The sequence below is a fragment of the Prionailurus viverrinus genome, chromosome B1 (assembly GCF_022837055.1).
Source record: "Prionailurus viverrinus isolate Anna chromosome B1, UM_Priviv_1.0, whole genome shotgun sequence".
In the NCBI taxonomy this organism is placed as follows: domain Eukaryota; kingdom Metazoa; phylum Chordata; class Mammalia; order Carnivora; family Felidae; genus Prionailurus; species Prionailurus viverrinus.
Genome location: NC_062564.1, coordinates 41,099,815 through 41,120,738, shown reverse-complemented (window position 1 = coordinate 41,120,738; position 20,924 = coordinate 41,099,815). Strand labels below are relative to the sequence as shown.

The 20,924-nt window shown below is 49.3% G+C and overlaps 1 protein-coding gene across 8 annotated transcripts in view; it reads right to left on the bottom strand.

The window, feature by feature from the left end:
- Window positions 1-20,924, bottom strand: part of ANK1 (ankyrin 1) — a 136,221-nt gene that overhangs the window by 53,646 nt on the left and 61,651 nt on the right. For 5 of the 8 annotated variants that reach the window (XR_007151446.1, XM_047855053.1, XM_047855051.1 and 2 more), the window contains 16 exons: window positions 20,182-20,280; window positions 19,051-19,236; window positions 17,880-17,978; window positions 17,096-17,194; window positions 16,703-16,801; window positions 13,068-13,265; window positions 11,575-11,673; window positions 11,068-11,166; window positions 10,456-10,554; window positions 8,484-8,681; window positions 7,825-7,923; window positions 7,219-7,320; window positions 3,529-3,726; window positions 1,158-1,256; window positions 936-1,034; window positions 594-692 (listed from right to left, as the gene is read on the bottom strand). Coding sequence is in view for 7 of the 8 variants with exons in the window: in XM_047855053.1 (XP_047711009.1) it covers window positions 594-692; window positions 936-1,034; window positions 1,158-1,256; window positions 3,529-3,726; window positions 7,219-7,320; window positions 7,825-7,923; window positions 8,484-8,681; window positions 10,456-10,554; window positions 11,068-11,166; window positions 11,575-11,673; window positions 13,068-13,265; window positions 16,703-16,801; window positions 17,096-17,194; window positions 17,880-17,978; window positions 19,051-19,236; window positions 20,182-20,280 (1,971 nt within the window). In the remaining variant the exon portion in view is untranslated. Of the gene's footprint in view, window positions 1-593; window positions 693-935; window positions 1,035-1,157; window positions 1,257-3,528; window positions 3,727-7,218; window positions 7,321-7,824; window positions 7,924-8,483; window positions 8,682-10,455; window positions 10,555-11,067; window positions 11,167-11,574; window positions 11,674-13,067; window positions 13,266-16,702; window positions 16,802-17,095; window positions 17,195-17,879; window positions 17,979-19,050; window positions 19,237-20,181; window positions 20,281-20,924 lie in introns of those variants that run through there. The other 3 variants (XM_047855052.1, XM_047855055.1, XM_047855057.1) reach the window with 2 other exon arrangements.

Sequence of the window (20,924 nt, the reverse complement as noted above, 5' to 3'; positions counted from 1 at the left end):
ATTTGAAGAGACAGAGCTAAGTGGAAGTAGAGAGATATCGAGGCTTTATTTTCTTTTAAGTTCTCCAGTCCCAGGGATGTGTTCTGGGCCCCATACACATTCAGCTCCAACCAGTTAAGGTTTAGCAGCCACATCTACGAAGGTCCAGATGCCTTCAGAGCTGGAAGCAGCCATGGAGAAAATCTAGGAAAGCCTGCCCATCGTCAAATGAGGAAGCCCCTATTCAGGATTGAGCATATTGCTCAAGACAACCCCGAAGCCCTGAAACATCATGAACCACGCAAGACATTTGGTTTGCTACTTGTACTATTACTAAAAGTGGCGTCACACATGCACAGAGAGAGTTTCAACAGCACTATTTAAACAAAGGTAAAGAGGGAGGGTAAATGATATTTAGAGGATAACCTAGAGTTCACCAGAAAGAGAAATCAATCACAGCACCCATGCCCTGGGCTACTGACGCAGCTGTGACTTTATGGTCCAGGCCCTGGATGTGCAGCAAGGGTAGACCGAGCCTCTCTGGTGTATAGGGGTCTCACGGGACTGCCCATCGGGACCACTTCTCCGAAATTGGGAAACTGGTGGGTACTTACCGAGCTGACCTCATTTGGGGAAGCACCATTTTTGAGAAGCAGTGTCACGATGTCTGTATGTCCCTGTTGGGCCGCCTGGTGCAAGGGACTGTATCCTTGCTGTAAAGCAAGGTAACATTTTGGCAGGATTAACTAGCTATGAGAGAGAGAGAACTGCCCACATATTATACAGCCTGGCTTCTATGGGCAAGACAAAAAAGGCATTTTCCCCATTTCCGCCTCTAGGGTCAAAGCTTAAAATTGTGGCACAGCCCCAAGTGCCCCAGGGTTAACTCTGACTGCACCCTAATTTGGCACCTAAGAAGTGACAGTATAGAAGTCAGCTCTCAAGTGTTCCTGTACCTTCGTCTTGGCATTGACATCTGCCTGGTGCTGTAGCAGAAACTTTACCAGCTTGATATTTCCATAATGACTGGCCACGTGGAGTGGGGTATAACCCATCTGAAAAGCAAGAGGTGAGAATGGGTAAGCAGCAGGGCTTCGGGGCTGGGCTAGGGGTGCACATAGGGGAGAAGGGTGGGGAAGCACACATGGGCAGAAGCACAAACTAACTGCCTGCCTTACCCGGGTGGTGGCATCCACCATGACACCGTGTTTGATCAGCACATCTGCCACTGGAACGTGGCCTTCTTGTGCTACCAGATGGAGGGGGGTGAGTCCGCTCTGGAAGGAAACAGAAGTTCATCATCTTGTAGCCAATAAAGATTTTCAAGCCACAGAGAAAGAGCACTGGGGTTTGGGAGCCCACCCTAGCTGTGTAGCCACCGAACAGGTGTGTGACCTTGGACAAAGCTCTTCCAGCTCTGGGCCTCTATCCTTATCTGAAAAGTGAGGTGGCTTAACTAAAGTAGAGGTTAACAATGTTTTCTGCTAAGGGCCAGATAGTCAGTATTTTAGGCTTATGTCTCTGTCACAGCTTCCCAACTCTGTCAGTTATAATGAGAAAGCAACTATGGCCAACATGGAAACAAACGGACATGGCTATGTTCCAATAAAACTTAATTTACACCAACAAGTGGTGGGCCAGTTTTGGCCTATGGGCCGTAGTTTGCTGACCTGTGAACTAGAGAAACTTTATGGAACTTTCCACTTATAACATTCCCTATTTCCATAATTTGGGACAAGCTTCAGAGTCCTTATCTAGACCTATCTAGACCCTAAACCTATCTGGTTTCCTTATCTGGAAAATAGGGGTTATCACTGACATATCTTGAGGGCAAAGTAAGGTTGAGAAAACACTGATGAAAACACGCTGGAAAGCATGACGTGCCACTTCAGTGTAGCATGTTATTAGCACCTCACAGCCCATGCCGCACTGTCGAAGGATGGATGATCCTTCAGGGTCCGAAAGCACCATATTCTTGGGAGTTCTCAGCACAGCTTTCTCAGGACAGTGATGCACTGGAGGGGTCATCTCATATGTGCACACTCACACAAAAATGCCAGGAAAGTCTTCTCTCCCCTCTCCCCTACTCAATATGCTTTGCTAACTGTGGGACCCACAGAGCTGTGATTCCTCTGCAGCCAGAGGCAGAGGGGCAGGGCCTGTCCCCTCTCCAGGGACTCCACTTGTCCTCCTCTGCCTTCTGCACTTCCCAGCAGGCTGCCCAGAGGCCCAGGAGCAGTAACCCTCGCAGCAAGGCCTGAGCAGGTGGGCGGGTGGGGCGGTGGAGAGTACAGGCTGTGACATGGAGAGGTCCTACGTCCGTCACAAGCCTCCAGGCGCTCGCCTGATTCTTAGGATAACACAGTAATTTGCCCCATGTAGTGCCATGTGGGATGAGTGAGGATGACTCCAGTACTGAGAATCACCACCACCCTATGGCTCCTCACAGAGCCTGCTTGAAATGGCACAAGGCAGAAACCAAGAATCCACTCAGTATAATGGTCCTGCCCTAACAGGTCCCTACTGGGGATCACTTGTCCACACTTGTGCAAAAAAGAACCAATGGATCTTTTAACAAATCTGTTTATCCTTAAAATGCTTGCCTTTCTGAAACTGTTCCTTTATCATCTAAAGGAGTGGCTCTTTGTATTGATTTCACTATATGAAACATCCAGAATATGCAAATTCAGAGACCGTAGATTAGTGATTGCCGGGGACTGAGATATTTGGGGGAAATGGGAAGTGGCCATTAATGGGTATGAGGCTTCTTTTGGGGTGATAAGAATGTTCTGGAAATTAGATAGTGGTGATGGTGGCCCAATTCTGTACATATACTAACAACCACTGAATAGTACAGTTCAAAAGGCTGAATTTTATTGTATGTAAATTGTATTTCAATAAAACTATGATTTTTTAAAAATAAGTGATTCTTGGTCTTTCTTGGGTCATGTGTTCCTTTTGAGAAGCTCCTTTGAGAACTATGAAGACTTCACCTAGAAATACACTCATATGCCCATCCTCTCAAAATGCTGTCTACAATCTTGGAAGGACCCAGATTCTTCCACCAATAGTCGGGATGGAGAACTGCTAGTTTAACGTATGGGTGGGCATTTAAAAATATTCTGCCACAGAAAACAAATGTTTAGTACCAAATTACTTACTACATTCCTGAATGTAGACCTACTGGCCTATATTTGGGAAAGTGTACTGTGGATTTTAATATTGATCTTTTTGCAGATTCTTGAGCTAATCTATCTAGAAAAGGCTTTGGCGTCAGGTAGGCTCAGGGTCATGCAACCCTGGGAACAAGCAACTTTTCTGAATCTGTTTTTTCATTTATAAAACTGAGATAAAACCTACACAGGGCTGTGGCAAGGATTACATGCTCACGCATGGGCACGTGCACACACACACACACACACACAGACACACACCTAAACTCAGTGCCTGAGCACCCAGCAGGCACTCCATATTCAGATAGAATATCTACGTAGTTACCACTAAAACATTACCGCGACTACAGGGCAAATCTGGAGAAGCCATATTTACCTTGTTCCCCAGATTGCCATTGGCTTGTTTCGAAAGTAGCAGAGCCACCATCTCTGCGTGACCCTCTTGGGCGGCCAGGTGAAGGGGTGTCACACCTTGCACCGACTCTGCATTTGCTGACCCCCCGTACTGCAGCAGACTGCGGGCCACCTCAATCTGGTTCTGCTTGGCAGCAATGTGCAGAGGGGTGTAGCCATTCTGAAACAGAAGAAGCCACCCGGAGCCCGGTTACAAGAATGCTGAGTTGACAATATGAACACATGCCTTAGATTTTAAATCCTCTGAGGGAGAGTTAGGCCAGGTTCTTGGCCTGCCGGACACTCAGCGACACTCAGTGAGCAGAGCTGGTGTCACCAAGGAGAGTGATTTAAGTCAACAAACAAACAAACCAAATCCCTTTGATTTGGAGCCCCCCACCCCCACCCCACCCCCAGCCAGCATGACAAAGTGCTCTGCTGGAGGTGCTCTGTCACCACAAAAGCCAGCAGCTCACAGAAGAACTAGAAAGCTAGGTAAATAAATGAAAGGCTCCTGTCTGTTACCCCCACCCTCCCCGGGGCTTGTGGGCTGAGGCAGGGGGTGGAAGAAGGGTCAAGCCCAGCAAGGAACTTGAGGACAGGGAGGCAAGTCCTCTTTCCACATGAACTAGCTGTGTGACGGTGGGCAAGATATTCAATGTCTGTGAGACATCCTTTTATATTTTTTGAAGCCGTTTAAAGTGGATAATAACATCTAACTTGTTCTTTTCTCACAGCTGTTGGATGGAGCAAGTGCCTTATCCTGCTGCAGACAGCTGACAGCCTACTTTGGTCATCACTGTTAGAAACCACTTTCACCTACATGATCCCTTGTACAGGAAACAAGGCAGGCATTTTTATTATTGTCTCATTTTGTGGCTTAAAGAAGTTAATTCTCGGCAAGGTTAAGGGCCTTATCTAATGTCACCTAGTAAATGAACAACAGATAACCCAAGCTGGCCTTCAGACTCCAGATCCCAGGTCCTTTCATCTGGAACATTGCTTCTCAAACCACGGTGCATACACAAAGCACTCGGGATCTTCTTAAAATGTATACTCTGACTCAGAAGTTCTTGGCAGGCCCCAAAGTCTGCATTTCTAACAAGTTTCCAGATGATGCTGATGCTGCTGGTCCAGGGACCACACTTTGAGTAGCAAGGCTTCCACACATTCAGGACTAAAAGAGATGCCAGGCCTCAGGGCCTCTGAGCAGGACCCATGACTTCCTAGCACATGCCTGCCAGTCCCGGAGCAGATGGCATAAGACATACGGTTTCCCCACCTTGGCCAGCATTCCTCTGTCTCTCCCAGAGATCTGAACCTCCCCGCCAGCCACTGCCTTACTGTGGAAACCAACATTTCTGATTCTGCCAGGATCACTGATCAGGAAAAGGAAAGAGGAAAAAAGGGGGCTGACAATATAGTAACATTCCAGGGTCCTAACATTGGAGGACAGGGAAAGAGCCATTAGGAAGGTGGTTATCGTGGGGAAAATGAGAAGTTGTAATTTACCCAGAGAATTAAATTGAATAAAAAGATTCAATTCAATTGAATAATTATGTAAGATAATTCACTTCTGGGTTCCTTTTAAAAAAAATATGTTATGAGAATACATCCGCTTTAGGTTGTGTTCCCACAACAAGATCAACACTTTGATTATAATATTAATTAAATAAAACTCTTTTTGTGTTGTATCAACAGAAAGCAAAGAAAGAGGTGTGGTTTGCTAGATGGAGCTTGGGATCTGGAGCCATCCCCACAGGAGATGGTTCTCTATAAGGGGAGCCTCAGAGAACGTCTGCTTCTCAGTGCCGTCCCCAGGATGGGTGGGATGACCTAACTGAACACCCAGCCAGGGCCCGGGCCATAGCAGGTATTCACAGCAGGAAAGCAACAATTATTAGGAATTCCAATAGGTAAAGGACAGTACCAGGGAAGTTGAAGTATACTCATGGCAGTCTAATCAGGAGTACGGGTCACCTGGGCAGCTTGGCACATCCATACCGGCAAACACAGCACCCTGTCCTCGCAAAGGTCATGCGTACTTTGGCAGCAGCTCAGGCCAGGTGATCCCTGGTTCAACCCGACGTACAAGGGCAGCTGGCAGTCTCGGAACAGAGACTAGCCCTCTGGGCTTCCCAGAAAGCAAGACTAAGGGGGGATGAATGACCTTCTGTAGGTGACAAGGACAAGGGGCAGCTAGGTGGAGTGTTTAGGGAGGAGTATGTGCCACGGAAAGGTCTTTTTTTTCCCAAGGAAATGAGCTCATCCAAAAGAATGCACACTGGAGAGAAATCTGCCTAAATGTTAAAACAACATTAGCATCAAAATGAGAAGGGGGAGGGTTTGGTTTGGGTGCAGAGAGATTTGCATGTGAAATTCTACAAAATTGCCAGACTACTTGGGAAACTATTTTTTGCCATGGAAACAAACCCCATCTGTACAAGGTTTGTGCTTGGATAAGGCTCTCTTTAAATACCATGAACCTGGCTCCAATTTCTTTTATATAAGGAGGGGAGTGAGGAGGCGGGGAGTCCAGCTTTTTATTTTTAGAGGCAGGAGTAAGTCACATCTTAGCGGGGCCGCATGCTCCGTCTGCACAGTGACGTGGGCTCGCTACAACAGCGGCAGGGACAGGAGCCCAAGGAGACAGAGGTGTCTGGGAGACGCTGTGTCTCCAGGGAAGGGAGGCTGTAAAATTCAGATGAGCATCCATTCTGAGGAGGGAAGACAAACTGAGGCCCGCACGGATTTTCCCGGACTCGGCTCTGTTCCCGCTGCAGTCAGCAGGTGTCAGCTATAATCACACACCAACCCGCCCTGGTGGCTCCCTCTGCCGTGGCTCCCTCCACCGTGGCAGCGCTGAGCCTCCTGCCGGGTGGCTGAGCATCGGGCGGGCGGGGTGTGCTCTCTCAGAAACGGTCCTGTTTTCCGAGTCCTGGCTGCCCTATCAGTGAGCAACCTGATAGGTTTGTTTGTCCTTTGTAGCAGAGCCCTGCCCCTCCCCCCACTCGTTTCCCCTCCTCCCCTTCTTGGCCATCAGCCCCCTCCCCTCACAGACAAACACTGTGCACCCTCTGGTCCCACACCAGGCAGCCTGTCCCCGAAAATGATCCTCACTTCCAGCTTGATCCCTTCACCTTGCACTGCCTGCCCCCACCCCAGTCTGATCTTACATAAGCGAGCCCGCTCAGTGTCCCTCACTTGGTTCCCTTGAGAGGCCGTGAACCTGCCACTCTGAGCAGCATGTTTCAGGGGCCTGCACTCTGGACTTATGGAGTGAGAACCTGACAAGGCTCACCGCTCCTGGAGATTCCTGGACATGCTGACTTGTGACCACCAGCTGACAAAACTCAGTTGACACGCAGCACTTTGGGGAACACATTTGTTGTGTAAAACGAATCCCACCTCTGTGAGGGAACCTGTGGCTGAGAAGTGTTACCCATTTTCCACCCCACTCCTGATCTCCAAATAGTAGCAATTACCGCAGGTAACATTTGTGTAAGTGAGGTGAGATTTCAGAGGTAAAAATAAAAGCAAAACACGAAAACCCTCCAGCTGCTCCTGGAACAGCCCTTCCTGAAGGAGAGGCAGGCAGCCTGCCTTCCAGAGGCCCAGGCTCTGAGGAGGTCCGGGGCCAGGGCTCCCAGTATACGGACCCGGACAGGCTTACCCAAGCGGGGCTGTGTGGGGAGCCGCCCCGGGGAAGCAGCAGCCTGACGATGTCCAGGTGGTTGTGATGGACGGCCACGTGCAGAGGGGTCAAGCCATTCTGCTGGGGGCAAGATGGACAAAGAGAACAGCCTTCACTCAACTGGCTTTCTACTAGTGATCCCTTTAGCTACAGGAGGTACCGTTTTGGGATGTGTATCACTTCTTTTACAGAGTTACAATCTGGTTAAAAAGTCATTCCAAAGCCAGTCTTGATCTGAAGTCACCCGAGAGACCAGCCAGACCCGGGGCTACCCCTCCCTCCCTCCTACCCTCCCCCCCTCCCCCCCCCCCCCCCCCCCCGTTCCTGCAGGGCCTGGTGGGCAGCACAATTAACGCACTCGCTCAGAGGAGGCCACCAGGTTTTCCTGAGGGGACAAGGCCTTTGTCAGAAAGACAGTCTTTCCAAAACCCCTTCCCCCAAGATGGCGGCCCATTCAAAAGATGGACACAATAGGCATGGGTAAGAGAGGTCATTCCCAAGTAGCAAAGTTTATCCTTTGCTCTGGCCTCTCAGGTGAGAGAGGGGCGGGGGGGGGGGGGGCGCGGTGGTGGAGTTCAAACTCACTTTTCCAGCAGCATTTGGATGTGCGTCCCGTTCCAGCAGCACCTCGGCCACCCTAACCTTCCCATACTTGGCAGCCACATGGAGAGGGGTAAATCCTTTCTGAGGAGAAACACAGGCTGTCCGAACCAGGGGGCATCAGAGCTGTCTCCCCCACACCCTCCAGAGAAAGGGCCCATGGCAAAGGAGGTATCCCGCCTTAAGTGGAAACGCTGATCAAATAAAGGACACAGCAATTTCTGATCCTTTCAAGAGGCCAAGGCCCCAGAAATTAGCAGGCTTCCTCTGATTGCACCTGCACCTCTCGTGATGGAGCATAAAACCACCTTGTGCTGTTGTTATTCGACTACTAGCAAGTTGAGGGCAGGGGTTGAGCCTTAGCCCTTCTTGTATTCCAGAACCAGATTTGTTCAGACCAAACAGCTATTTCATGATAAAGGGATGAAGGCTGGGTGGGTGGATGAGAAACTACAGTTTACCACCTTTCTGGGGAAGGATGACACATCAGGCTCACAGATGGCAGCCAGGCTGGGGGTGCTGGTCCTCCCGGCTGCTTTCAGCATTATCAAGGCAACACAGAGGAACAGGAGGGAACGCCCAGCCCACACCCCAGGCCCGCCGTAGCCAGCTGCCTCCAGAGAACAGGAGGAGGAAGGCTGTACCTTGGTCATGCATGCCTGGGACGCTTCCTTTTCCAGGAGGGCCAGGACTGTTTCCACATGGCCCTCTCGGGCTGCAATGTGCAGGGGGGTGTGCCCAGCGGTCGTGGCCAGGTTGGGATTGGCGTTATTTTCCAGCAGGAGCTTCACCATGTTTGTGTGGCCAATGCGAGCTGCACAGTGAAGTGGGGTCTGGTCATCCTGGAACCCAAAGTGAAACCAAAGAACAGGGAAGGCTTCTTAATCCAACTTCTCACTTTACAGAGAAGGAAGGTGAGACCCAGAGGGGGTAAGTGACTTTCTCAAGGCCACACAGCTAGTATGATGAAGAGCTGGGATTCAAATCAAGTCTCTGAGTTACAGAAATAAATATGCTCTCTTGTGGACTCCTCACAACTACCCTTCAACTTAGCTGTTATTTCTACTGAATTGCCCAAAGGCTCAGCCTTCCCATCTGTAAAATGGGAACAGTAATATCTACCTCTTGGGCTATGGCGAGGATCAAGCAGGTAGTGCCTAGAAAATGTTTTGCACAGTGTTTGGCACAAAACACGCACTCAGTATGTTGTACTTGTTCTTACCATCTTCCAAGTCATGTCTGAGTGGATGTTTGCCTTTCTGTTTGAAAGAGGTCATGGGAAAGTCTAAATGGCTGAAGGGGAAAGATGACTTTCTTTTCCCACCCCTGTTCCTCCTCCTCCCCTGATACTGAAGGGGTTCAAGGGTGAGGTCTCTGTGCTCTTGGGCCCATTTGGGAGACTCCTCGTGTGGCCCAAGCACAAACCACTGTTCCAACTGTAAACACAGCCGCTGTCTTCTGGGATGTAGGCAAGCCCCATCTCGGTCAAAGCCAATCACCTTGCAAATTCAGTAGCAATTCTTTCTCTCATTCAGCTGATTCCTTGAGAATACCTTTTACAACAAGGGGGAATCTTCCATTTTTAGATCAAGTAATTCCCGACTGATTTTTATTGGCAACATAGTCTCCAAAAAGTTGCTTCTCGGGGTGCCTGGGTGGTTCAGTCGGTTAAGTGTCCGACTTCAGCTCAGGTCATGATCTCATGGTTTGGGCGAGTTTTAGCTGGGCTCTGCGCTGACAGCTTGGAGCCTGGAGCCTGATTCGGATTCTGTGTCTCCCTTTCTCTCTGCCCCTCCCCCACTTGTGCTCACTCTCTCTCTCTCTCTCTCTCTCTCTCTCTCTCTCAAAATTAAATAAGTAAACATTTTTAAAAAGTTGTTTCTTTCCTTACGCCACAACTGTCACCAACATGAAACTCTTTCAGCCCAAAAAACTCTGCAACCTAGCCATGTTCTTTAGACTTTCATTATCCTAAAGAAACATAGATCTGGTTCAGTCGGTTGAGAGTCTGATTCTTGATTTCAGCTCAGGTCATGATCTCATAGTTTGTGGGATCGAGCCCCGTGTCGGGCTCTGTGTGTAGATCCTGCTTGGGATTCTCTCTCCCTCTCTCTCCCTCTCTCTGCCCCTCCACACACTCCCTCTCTTTCTTTCTCTCAAAATAAATAAATAAACATTTTTATTAAATTTTTTTTTCAACGTTTTTATTTATTTTTGGGACAGAGAGAGACAGAGCATGAACGGGGGAGGGGCAGAGAGAGAGGGAGACACAGAATCAGAAACAGGCTCCAGGCTCTGAGCCATCAGCCCAGAGCCTGACGCGGGGCTCGAACTCACGGACCGCGAGATCGTGACCTGGCTGAAGTCGGACGCTTACCCGACTGCGCCACCCAGGCGCCCCAATAAACATTTTTTTAAAAAAGAAAAAGAAACATAGGTCTGGTCTTCTCAGAACCCCTGCAAAGCAGAATCTGAACAGTTAGCACAGACAATGTGGGAATGACAAGGAGTCTTTGTGCCACAAGCAGTACAGCCAGGCCTCTAACAAGGATGGATTTCTCTTCAATCCACTTGAATTACTTACATTCCAGAATCCTTCCCACCTCCAAAACTCACCTTGGCCTTGGCATTGACTTTGGCTTTGTTCTGGAGCAAATATTTGGCCACTTCCGTGTGCCCAGCTCTGGCTGCCATGTGCAGTGGGGTCTCCACTTTCTGTAAAATAACAGAGTTATAGAAATGTTCATATGTGCTGAGTTTCCAAAAGGACACATGCACGGTTCCAAAATGCCAGCCTGGAGTAACTTGGTGGCCTTTTGTCCAAAGGTGGAGTTGCCCTAGCAAGCAGCTCCGTTGGCCTTTAGCCTGCTGATGACTGGTGTGTGTGTGTGTGTGTGTGTGTGTGTGTGTGTGTGTGTGTGTGTTTTCTAGGTATAATTGAAGGTAAACCCCAGAGCTAATGAATGTTAAAAATTATAAATGTATTTCCAGATAACACGGAAGTTCCAAAATTACTGCCTAACATAAAACTCCTAGGACTTACAGATGTGTGATAAATTTAATTGGGAACGCATCAATATACACACATGTTCTTCCCAAATCTGAAGTCTCTCCTATTCTGAGAATTCTAGCTCTGTCCTCAGAGAGGAGATCTTAGGATCACTAGCTAAGCTCCTCTCTGAGCTCTCGGTCCAGAGGAAAGAGCCCTTGCCCTCCCCATGGGCTTACCACGTTGGAGACATTGGGTGATGCCCCCCGCTGCAAGAGGTTCTTCACAATGGGCAGGTGCCCCATGAAGGAGGCCACGTGGAGAGGTGTCAAGCCAGACTGGAACACACAAGAGAGGAATGAGAACAGAGGAGCCTTTTCTGCTCCTATAAAGAAGAGAGCCAGATGAATCTAATGCTTTCTTGCTTCTAGGTGCTCCAGAATGGTTTTCCAAGAAAGGGGAGTTAAATGAGATGGGTTTGCTTCCAGGAAAATGACTGGCAGAAGAAAAAATCACTGCAGGGTCATTCTGTCTGCTTTACAACTCAAAAAAAAAAAAAAATTGCATCTGATCTTGGAAAGGTCCCTGAAACTCTACACATGTTCTCTTATATTTGGTCACCCAACTGATCCCTTCAAGAAGCCCAGGATTGTACACACATGTGGCTAAGAACAACGAGTCTCAAGACAGCTTCTGGATGAAGACCAGGGGCAGAGACTATGTGCCCATCTGCAGAATTCTCCTACCTCGGTGACAGCATCAATCGAAGCTCCCGTCTTCAGCAGCAGCTCCATGACACGGATGTGGTTCTTCTTGCAGGCGATATGCAAGGGGGTAAAGCCATTCTGCAGCCCCGCACATAGGGAGACAGACAAGCAGGAACTTACAACACTGGCCCAAGGAGCACCCAGACCACCCATCAGTTTCCCAGTGGCCGGACCGTCGGTGACTGTGAACCACGCAAGAGGCAGGCGGCTCTCGCCTTCTGCACCACGTATGTTCCTGAACAAGTTGTCTATCAACCCTTTTAAAAATTTTAATCATATTTTTGAATGCACAAAAAGAGCCTGCTGTTTAACATTTCCTTAAGGGGAGACTGACAATAAAGAGTACTTTTGTGAAACAAATCATGTTCCCTCTCCCCTGAAACCACCAATCATTTTTAGTAAAATGGATCTCCATATAGCAACTCCACTGTAGATGTAAATTCCACAAGGGCACGGATTTTTATTTGTTTATTTTTGTTTGTTTTTCCAGTGCTTTATTCTATTAGGCAGTGGTTCTCAAAGTAAGGGGAGGGGAGGGGAGTTTTTCCCACCCACCCCAGGGATACTTGGCAACATCTGGAGACACTGCTGTTGTCACAACCAGAGGAGGATATTAGCACGTAGAGGGTGGGGGCCAAGGACACTGCCAAACATCCTACCAGGCACAAGCCAGCCCCCCACAACAAGGAATATCAGACCCAGAATGTCAATAGTGCTGAAGCACAGAAATCCCCCAAGTACCCCCAAATAGTCCCTGGCATGTGGTAAAAGCTCCATGAAAGCTTTCTGAATGAATGAAGGAGCCATCCTTGTCAGACTGGAAGCTCTCCTGCCTTCTAAATTCTCCCCTCTGGGAGTGGGCAGAGAGGACATGGTGGTCAAGGCCATGCTCTGTGCAGAGCTCTGGCCCCACCAGATCCCTGATGCTGTGTCCTCAAAGTGCCAGGCCTGGGGAAAGAGGAAGAGGAGCCATAGTCCCAGGGGGCAATTGGCTTTAGGCGAGAACTTTCACCAGCACTGTGAAAACTCTAAGTCCGTCAGCAGAGGAAGGATGCTTAGCTCAGCCCATTGCACTCACCCCCCACCCAAAGCAGGCAGTCTATAGGCAGTCACTGTTCCTCAGCATTGGGCTGTCTCAGATGGAGTGGCTCCCCCAACCCACATACATACCACGGACACGGCTTCTTAGTCAGATCTCCAGGACCCAAACCCACCCCTGACCTCAGCCTGTCACCAGGACCATGGTCATCGGGGTGCAGAAGGCGATACCCAGCTGAATGTGGCAGGGAGTGTGGGGGTTACCATCCTGCCTCCTGGGTCCTAGCAGGCACTGCCACTATCCAGACCCCGAATCTCGGGGGTACCTCCAGGCACCAACTGGTGCCCTTCCCACCAAGCTCCGCCACACAGCTCAGTCCCACCTCCCTCAGCCTTTGACTCTCTGGCACCTTCTCCAATAGGCTCCCACTCACCAGGGCTCTGGAATTTGGTTTGGCTCCTTTATCCAAAAGGACCTTGGCTACTCTGTGATGGCCGCAGTGGGCTGCCACGTGGAGTGGGGTCAGGTGGTCCAGGGTGATGTCGTCTATCTCTGCGTTGTATTGCAACAGAAGTCGGACACAGTCAAGGTGGTCTCCCTGAGCCGCCATGTGAATTGGAGACAGGCCATTCTGGGAGAAGAGGGAAGAGAAGTAGTTGTAAAGGAAATGAACACAGAAATTCAAGGAGATAATTCCAACCTCATTTCCTACTTCTTCCCTACACGATGCTCCCAGGCAGCTCCTAAGTGAGTTTGGTTCACTCTGGCCCCTGTGGTCATGCTGGTCTCTGACTACACTCTCCTTTCTACCTCATCAAATCCTCCAAGCCAGCTCCAGCCAGGCCCACCTCTCCCAGGAAGCCTTCCTTGACTACCCTAGACTTCCGTGGGCTTTTCTTACCTGTCACTCAGACCTTACTCATAAGATATGCTGAATTGTGTCTATAACTAACTTATCAGGTGTGTGTATCTTCTCTCCTTACTTATCAGCCTCTTAAGACCAGTGACTATGCTTCATATCTCTCATATGCCCCACAATCCTCATATATGCATGTAACACACATAGTGATCCTTAATTCATGTGGTTATGAACGAATGAATGAATGAGTGAGCAAAACATGGAACTCACATCTAAATCCCTCTGTTCTTTGCCCCTAACAAATCTGTAGCACTTAAAAAACTTTGTTAAGGACTCTCATGGTTTCTTAGGTGGCAATCTATTTTAAAAAACATTAAAGACAGAGGAGCCTCTTCACTCATTCACTCACAGATTAATTCAACAAATATTTATTAAGCAATCAATGAACACCAGGTATGGGTTAAGTGACAAGGAAACAAAAGAGAACAGACATAATCCCTGGCCTAAAGAAGCTTATAGTCTGTCAGGTAAAAGAGTGGAAACAGATACATTGTTGCTGTTCAGTGTGGTAACATCAGGAAAGGCAAGATCAAAGCACAGAGGTCCACAGCAGGGAGGATGGGGAGAGACGGCTTTCAGGAGGAGGTGGTCCTGAGCTAGGACTTGGCCAGGAAGACAAAAGGGGAAGAATCCGCCAGCGAAGGGAGCAGTGTGAGCTATACCACAGAGGCAGCCATCCTTGGGGAACTCAGGGAGCTCAATGCAGTTAAATCCCAAAGGAGGACAAATTGTGATGGGGGCTCGGAGCTGGGTGAGGGGCAGGATCATGACAATCCATGAGCTCAGGAGCTGGGATGTGAGTTCTAAGAAGAGGATTTTCAGCAAGGGAGATACACAATCAGGCTGCAGGACAGCTTGTATTTGTGTACTAGGTTGCCCTGTGTCACCTCAAAATCCACATGTTGGTGGCGCCAGGGTGGCTCAGTTGGTTGAATGGCCAACTCTTGATTTCAGCTCAGTTCATGATATCACATTTGTGAGATTGAGTTCTGTGTTGGGCCCTATGCTGAGCATGGAATTGGCTTGGGATTCTCTCTCTCCCTCTCTCTCTCAAAACAAATAAACTGAAAGAAAGAAAGAAAGAAAGAAAGAAAGAAAGAAAGAAAGAAAGAAAGAAAAAGAGAGAGAGAAAGAAAGAAAGAAAGAAAGAAAGCAAAGCAAAGCAAAGCAAAGCAAAGAAAAGAAAAGAAAAATCCACATGTTGAAGTCCTAACCCCAGGAGCTCAGAACATGATCTTATTTGGAAATTGGGTCATTGCAGATGTAGTTAGTTAAGATAAGGTCGTTAGTGTGGGCCCTGATCCAGTATGACTGGTGTCCTCTTAAAAGGGGGAAATTTGCACACGGCCCCTCACACAGAGAGAGAATGCCTCTGAAGGCAGAGGTCAGGGCGATGCATCTACAAGCCAAGGAATGTCAAAGACTGTGAGCAACCACGGGAAGCCAGGAGACAGGCCTGGAACAGATTCCCCTTCACAGCTCCCAAAGGTACCAGCCCTGCTGACACTGATCTCAGATTTCCAGCCTCCAGAACCGTCAGGCAATGGGCCTCTGTTGTTCAGGCCACCTAGCGCCCGTGTGGCACTTTGTGACAGCAAACCAACACAGCTCGTTGCCACTTAGTGAGTTTTACGGAGGTCCTAACTTATTTCCCAGTTGAAGAGTCAGAAGTTCTCAGTGAAGAATTTTCATGACTGCCTTTTTAAGCCCCATCCTCATAATCTGGGTAATATAAAATCATTACCAATTTAGGAACCTTTATGTAAGTTTAAACACAAGACCCCTGTGGGAAAACGCTGAGAATTTCCTGATCTGACAACAGAATCGGTGGTAGCAGTTCTACCTTCACTTACCCGAGGATTTTTACTTTTATATTATCTCATGTGATCATCCCAACGACTCTAGAGACGGGTAGAGCTCTACAGATGAGGAAACAGAGGCAGAGACAGACTAAGGGACACACTCAAAGTCACACAGCAACTCAGCCATGGATGGAGGTTTAAATGAGAAATAAACTAGTTTAGGAGAGGATACATCCTGCCTCACCCCCAGCCCCCGACCAATACACACACGTACACACACAAAGCCAGCTTGGTGTTGTGAGTCATGACCCAAATTACAGGTACCTGTGTAGAAAGACTCCCATGATGATCTGTCACAGAACGGACGGCTTTCATGGTTATGGGCTATCTGCAACTGCCCACACAAGACCTCTGGGGAGGCTGTGAATGGGCCTGGTTTCTCCCTTGTTCTATTCTGACACCCTTCCAAATTCACCCCAAGGAAGTGGGCAGAAGGCCTAGGGGAGGTATAAGCAGTACGAGGCGGTCTGACAGCTTTAGCCCCAGGAAGACTCAAGAGCTGAAGGAGGGGCCTTTGCTCTGGCCCTTCATGGACCTTGAGAGGAGCTATTCTGTTTTCTTTTTTAACTTCACTTCAGTCTGGCCCAGGCTCTAAAGACTTCTTGGGGTGCTTAGAGTCTGTCTTTTCTTGGAGCCAAGATAAAAGACACAAGGGTTAATCTAGAGCTGTAGCAGCCAAATGACAGTCCGTGGGTCAAATCTGGTCTGCTGCCTGTCTTTGTAAATAAAGTTTTATTGGAACATGACTGCTAGTTTGCATATTATCCATGGCTGCTTTCCTACAACAATGGCGGAGTGGAATCATTGCAACAGAGATCATGGCTTGCAAAGTCTATCTGGCCCTTTAGGGAAAAAGTTTGCCGTGCCTGAGATAGATAATAGTTAGAGCTATACTGGGGCTCCTGGGTGGCTCAGTCACTTAAGCATCCGATTCTTGATTTCGGCTCAGGTTATGATCTCAACAGTTGTGAGTTCCGCCCCCACATCGGGCTCTGTGCTGGTGATGTGGAGCGTGCTTGGGATTCCCTCTGTCTTTCCCCCTCTGCCCCTCCCTGGCTCATGCTTTCTCTCTCAAAAATAAAATCAAATAAACATTAAAAAAATAATTAGAGCTATACTGAGTGTCTCCTGTGTGACAGGCATCAGGGTACACATCACACATCACTGGTTCTGCGAGTAGTATTAGCATCTCTGTTTTTCAGAGGTGGGATTTGATCCTGGGTCCCCCTGACCTGGACCCCTAGGGAAAAGATGTTCCTCATGGGAGGGAAGCAGGGAAGCACAAACCTTGGTTTTAGCTTGGATGGGTGCCCCGTGGTCCAGCAGGATCTCTGAGATTCGCACGTGCCCATTCCGAGCTGCACAGTGGAGAGGTGTCAATTCATCCTTTAAAAGACAGGGTCCAAAAGAGAAAGCCCCAAAGGCACCTATCAGAGCCACCGGAGGGAAAACTGCCCACAGTATCACTGCAGCCACAGAAGCGGGGATGCTTCCTGAAAGACCACCTCAACTTTAGCACATCTCACTATGTCTCCTGCTGCATCCTGGCTCCCACTGCGAGCTAGTCCAGGATGCTGGAGGCCCATCACTAGCTGGTCCCTGAGAGCCACCACTCCAGCTGTGACTCTGGAAGGCAGAACTCCCTCCCTGGGCCTTGCCACGGAGCTCGCTGGCACCCACCTTGGTCCTTGTTTCTATCTGGGCCCCGCGGTCTAGCAGGAGCCGCACCATGATCACGTTCCCCCTGCGGGAGGCGATGTGCAGTGGCGTGATGCCGTTCTGGAAGGGAGGAACAGGAACCAGTGAGGGTTTGGCACCTCCCCCTCTAATGCCGCTGCTATGCTCCCCACTCCCCCTGGATCCCAGCCTCAGCTCGACAGCGGCAGCAACATAAGTGGCCACACTAAGCCTACCATTAGTCCATTTCTCACCTAAGAAAGGTTTCAAAATCTATGAGGATGTGACAGCATGGTGGTTAATCTCACCAATCTGAGCCATGTCTCCCAGAGTCATCGTAACAGATTGGAAGAAAGCCCTGCCCTCCAGGCTTGCCACCTCGAGAATGGGCAAACAGAAACTGATATGCAGGTGCCCATCCATGAGGGGCACCTGGGTGACTCAGTGGGTTAAGCGTCCGACTCTGGATTTTGGCTCAGGTCCTGATCTCACAGTTTGTGAGATCAAGCCCCGCAATGGGCCCCATGCTGACAGTGGGGAGCTTGCTTGGGATCCTCTGTCTCTCCCCCTCTCTGCCTCTCTTTCTCTCTCAAAAATAAATAGATAAACATTAAAAAAAAAAAAGAAACCCATCAATGAGCAGCCTCAATAAACACCAGGTGGTCCCACCCATGGTCACTTGTGCCATAAGGAGGAAATCCATGGTGTCAAAGCGAGAGGCAGAAGCCCAGAGGCCAGACAAGCCCAAACCCCTGGCCTGAGTGCGGGGTCTGCCGGAGCACCTTACCTGTGGCGTGAAGTTGACACTGGCGCCCCTGTTGAGGAGTAACTGGGCCACGTTGAGGTTCTCGTAGTGAGCTGCGATGTGGAGGGGGGTGAATCCCGTCTGAAGCATGACAGAGGGAGAAACAACTTGTCACAAGCCTCGCACTGTCATTTTCCATCTCAGAATCAGCACAGGGATTCTGGAAATGTTGGCAGGGCCAGAGGACCCGATGTGGAAAGATTTTGACTGATGAGAACATTTGCTGAAGGGATCAAGGAATGCTTTCTGGCAAGTCATATTCAAAACTAGGTCCTACCTCTGAGGGACCCACGTTCTTTGTACTGTGGTTCACGTGGACAAACCATGCACTAGCATGACCTCCAACTCTGCAGGGCCCACTCACGTGAATGGTTATTTACAAAGTGATTTGAATGAATGAATGAAAAGTGCTTCGGGGTCCACGATCTGAGCTCTAGAGATTGTTTCAGCCCTCTAAAGGGGTGTTGTGACTCAGCTGCTGGCCAAAGGCAGCCCTTGGACCCCTTCTGGGTCATTGTCATTATTCTGTCCTATAACCTGAGACCATGCCTAATCCGGTCAGCAGTTTTCAGACAAAACTCAGTGACCGTGGGCTGGAGGGACCGTGTGAATAGCTCAGTGCAATCCACTCCCACTGCAAGAGAAGTAATTAACAGCCCAAACTTACAGATAGTGGATCAGTAGTGCCTCAAAACATCAGACAGCTAGCTATCCAGGCCCCTGGGGAGCCCTCCCAGTCCTCATCTCCCCATGTGTGGACACTTCCCTTCCTCCACTGGGGGCCAACCAGGAAAAGAGGGGTATAATTCTAGAACACCACCCGCTAGATTCCCAAGTTTCACTCCGGCCAGAGACCCAAGCTGCCCTGGACACTCCTCTGGATGACCTAGAGCAACAAGAACCATTCCTGCTCCACACCAAGCACATCTCTCCTGGTGTTCACCAGGGGTTTAAAGTGAGGCTGTCCACTGTAGCTCCTACGGGTCCCAGCAGGAATCTGAAGGCCCTGTGGGAGCTGGTGTTCAGTGTGCACCTCTGGCCTCGGCTCATTCTTGGGGAGATGCTGGGAGTTAACAGTGCCTCTGTAACCCATACGGCTCCGTGGTCCAGGTACTAGAATTCTCCTGGTCCTCCTGGGCCTGGCTGCCCTCACCTTGGAAAGCACGTCCGGGTTGGGGTCATTCTGCAGAAGCACCGCAGCTGTCCGGGTGTCATCATTACGGGCTGCGATGTGCAGGGCAGGGAGGCGCACCTTGCCCTTTGTCCCGTAGTTGATGAGGTGTGCCACCACGTTCTCATGGCCTTGCTGCAGAGCCACGGCTAGAGGAGTGAAGCCGTCCTGGCCAGAGGAAAGGAGGAAAGATGCATTTGCTCTGACCGTATCTGACCACTTGCTGTCCTCAAGCCAGGACCCACGCTTTCACACCTCAGGGCTCTTGCTCATGACGGGCCCTCAGCCTGAAACGACTTTCTTACAACTCAAAGCCCTCTTCATCTGTCAAGCTCAGTTTAAATGCCACCTGGTCCCTAAAGCCTTTCTTGGCCCCACTTTCTTTCTCCGTAATCCCACAGAGCCTACAGCCACTAATTTTCCTTTGTAACTCGCTCCCAGTCTCACTGCATGCTCCGAGGGCTTTTCACTGCCCTCTGTTTCTCTGCCTACCCTTTCTGTCACCCGATCCACTGGTGCCAGGCCAGTGCCTTCAACATGGCAGAAGATCACTCATTTATTCATTTCATGAGTATTATTAACACCTACCAAATGCTAGAAACTATGCCAGGCACTGAGGATTTGACTGTGAGCTACTGTCATTAATCCCCTCAGTTGTGTGCTAAGGGGCACAGGACCCCGTGGACTGGCAAAGCAGAATGAGAACAAAGTCATGTAATTGTTGGCTCTATCTAGTTCAATTTCATCACTTCATCAATGACAAAACTCAGGATCAGAGCTGAAATGACTCATGGTTTATGGCAGGATCCTTTCTCATTAAGGTCCAGCCTTCAGTGGTGCTTAATGTGGGAAGGACAAGCTTGACTCTGACGTCATTTCTCTGGTATGTGTCTGGGCATTCTTCAAGACCCATGACTTTGTCCCTCACTCCCTTGAAGAGCCCGATGGCACCCAGGATGAGTGCAGTGATCAGAAGGTAGAGAGCACTCTGTGACACTTTACGCGGATCGTGACTGAGGAAGCATCTTAAGCTTGTCCGAGGAATGCACGCCCCCGGCAACGTCCTGTCTCTGGAGATGTCCCACAGTGAGGCCATTTGCCCAAGGTACTTACTTCTGTGGCTACATTCTGATTAGCTCCATTTTCCAGTAAAAACTTAACCACTTCCAAGTGATTCTCTTGTGCTGCCATGTACAAGGGTGTAAAGCCTTTCTGTAAACCAAGAGAAAACGTCATTAAAATTTACCCACAAAATTAGGGAGACATGCTAAAACTGGGGCAAAATCCTCATAACTGGAGGACAACTCTCTCTTCGTTGTATTTTCAGCTAGCCCACAGGGCCATGTCCCCACCAGTATCTCCTGTTGTAAAAACTCACGGACGACTTTGAAACGACTTAGTTGGGGGGAAGGGGGGCATTGAGCCTGGGTGGCTCACTTAGTCAAGCAACTGACCTTGGCTCAGGTCATGATATCACGGTTCTTGATTCAAGCCCCACATCAGGCTCTGTGCTGACAGCTTGGAGCCTGGAGCCTGCTTCAGATTCTGTGTCTCCCTCTCTCTCTGCCCACACCCTGCTCATGTTCTGTCTGTCCGTCTGTCTGTCTGTCTCTCTCTCTCTCAAAAATAAATAAACATTTATGGGGTGCCTGGGTGGCTCAGTAGGCTAAGTGTCCGACTTCCGCTTAGGTCATGATCTCGAGGTTCATGAGTTCAAGCCCTGCGTCAGGCTCTGTGCTGACAGCTCAGAGCCTGGAGCCTGCTTCCCATCCTGTGTCTTCCTCTCTCTCTGCCCCTTCCCACTCATGCTCTGTCTGTCTCTGTCTCTCAAAAATAAAAAATAAAAATGTTTTTAA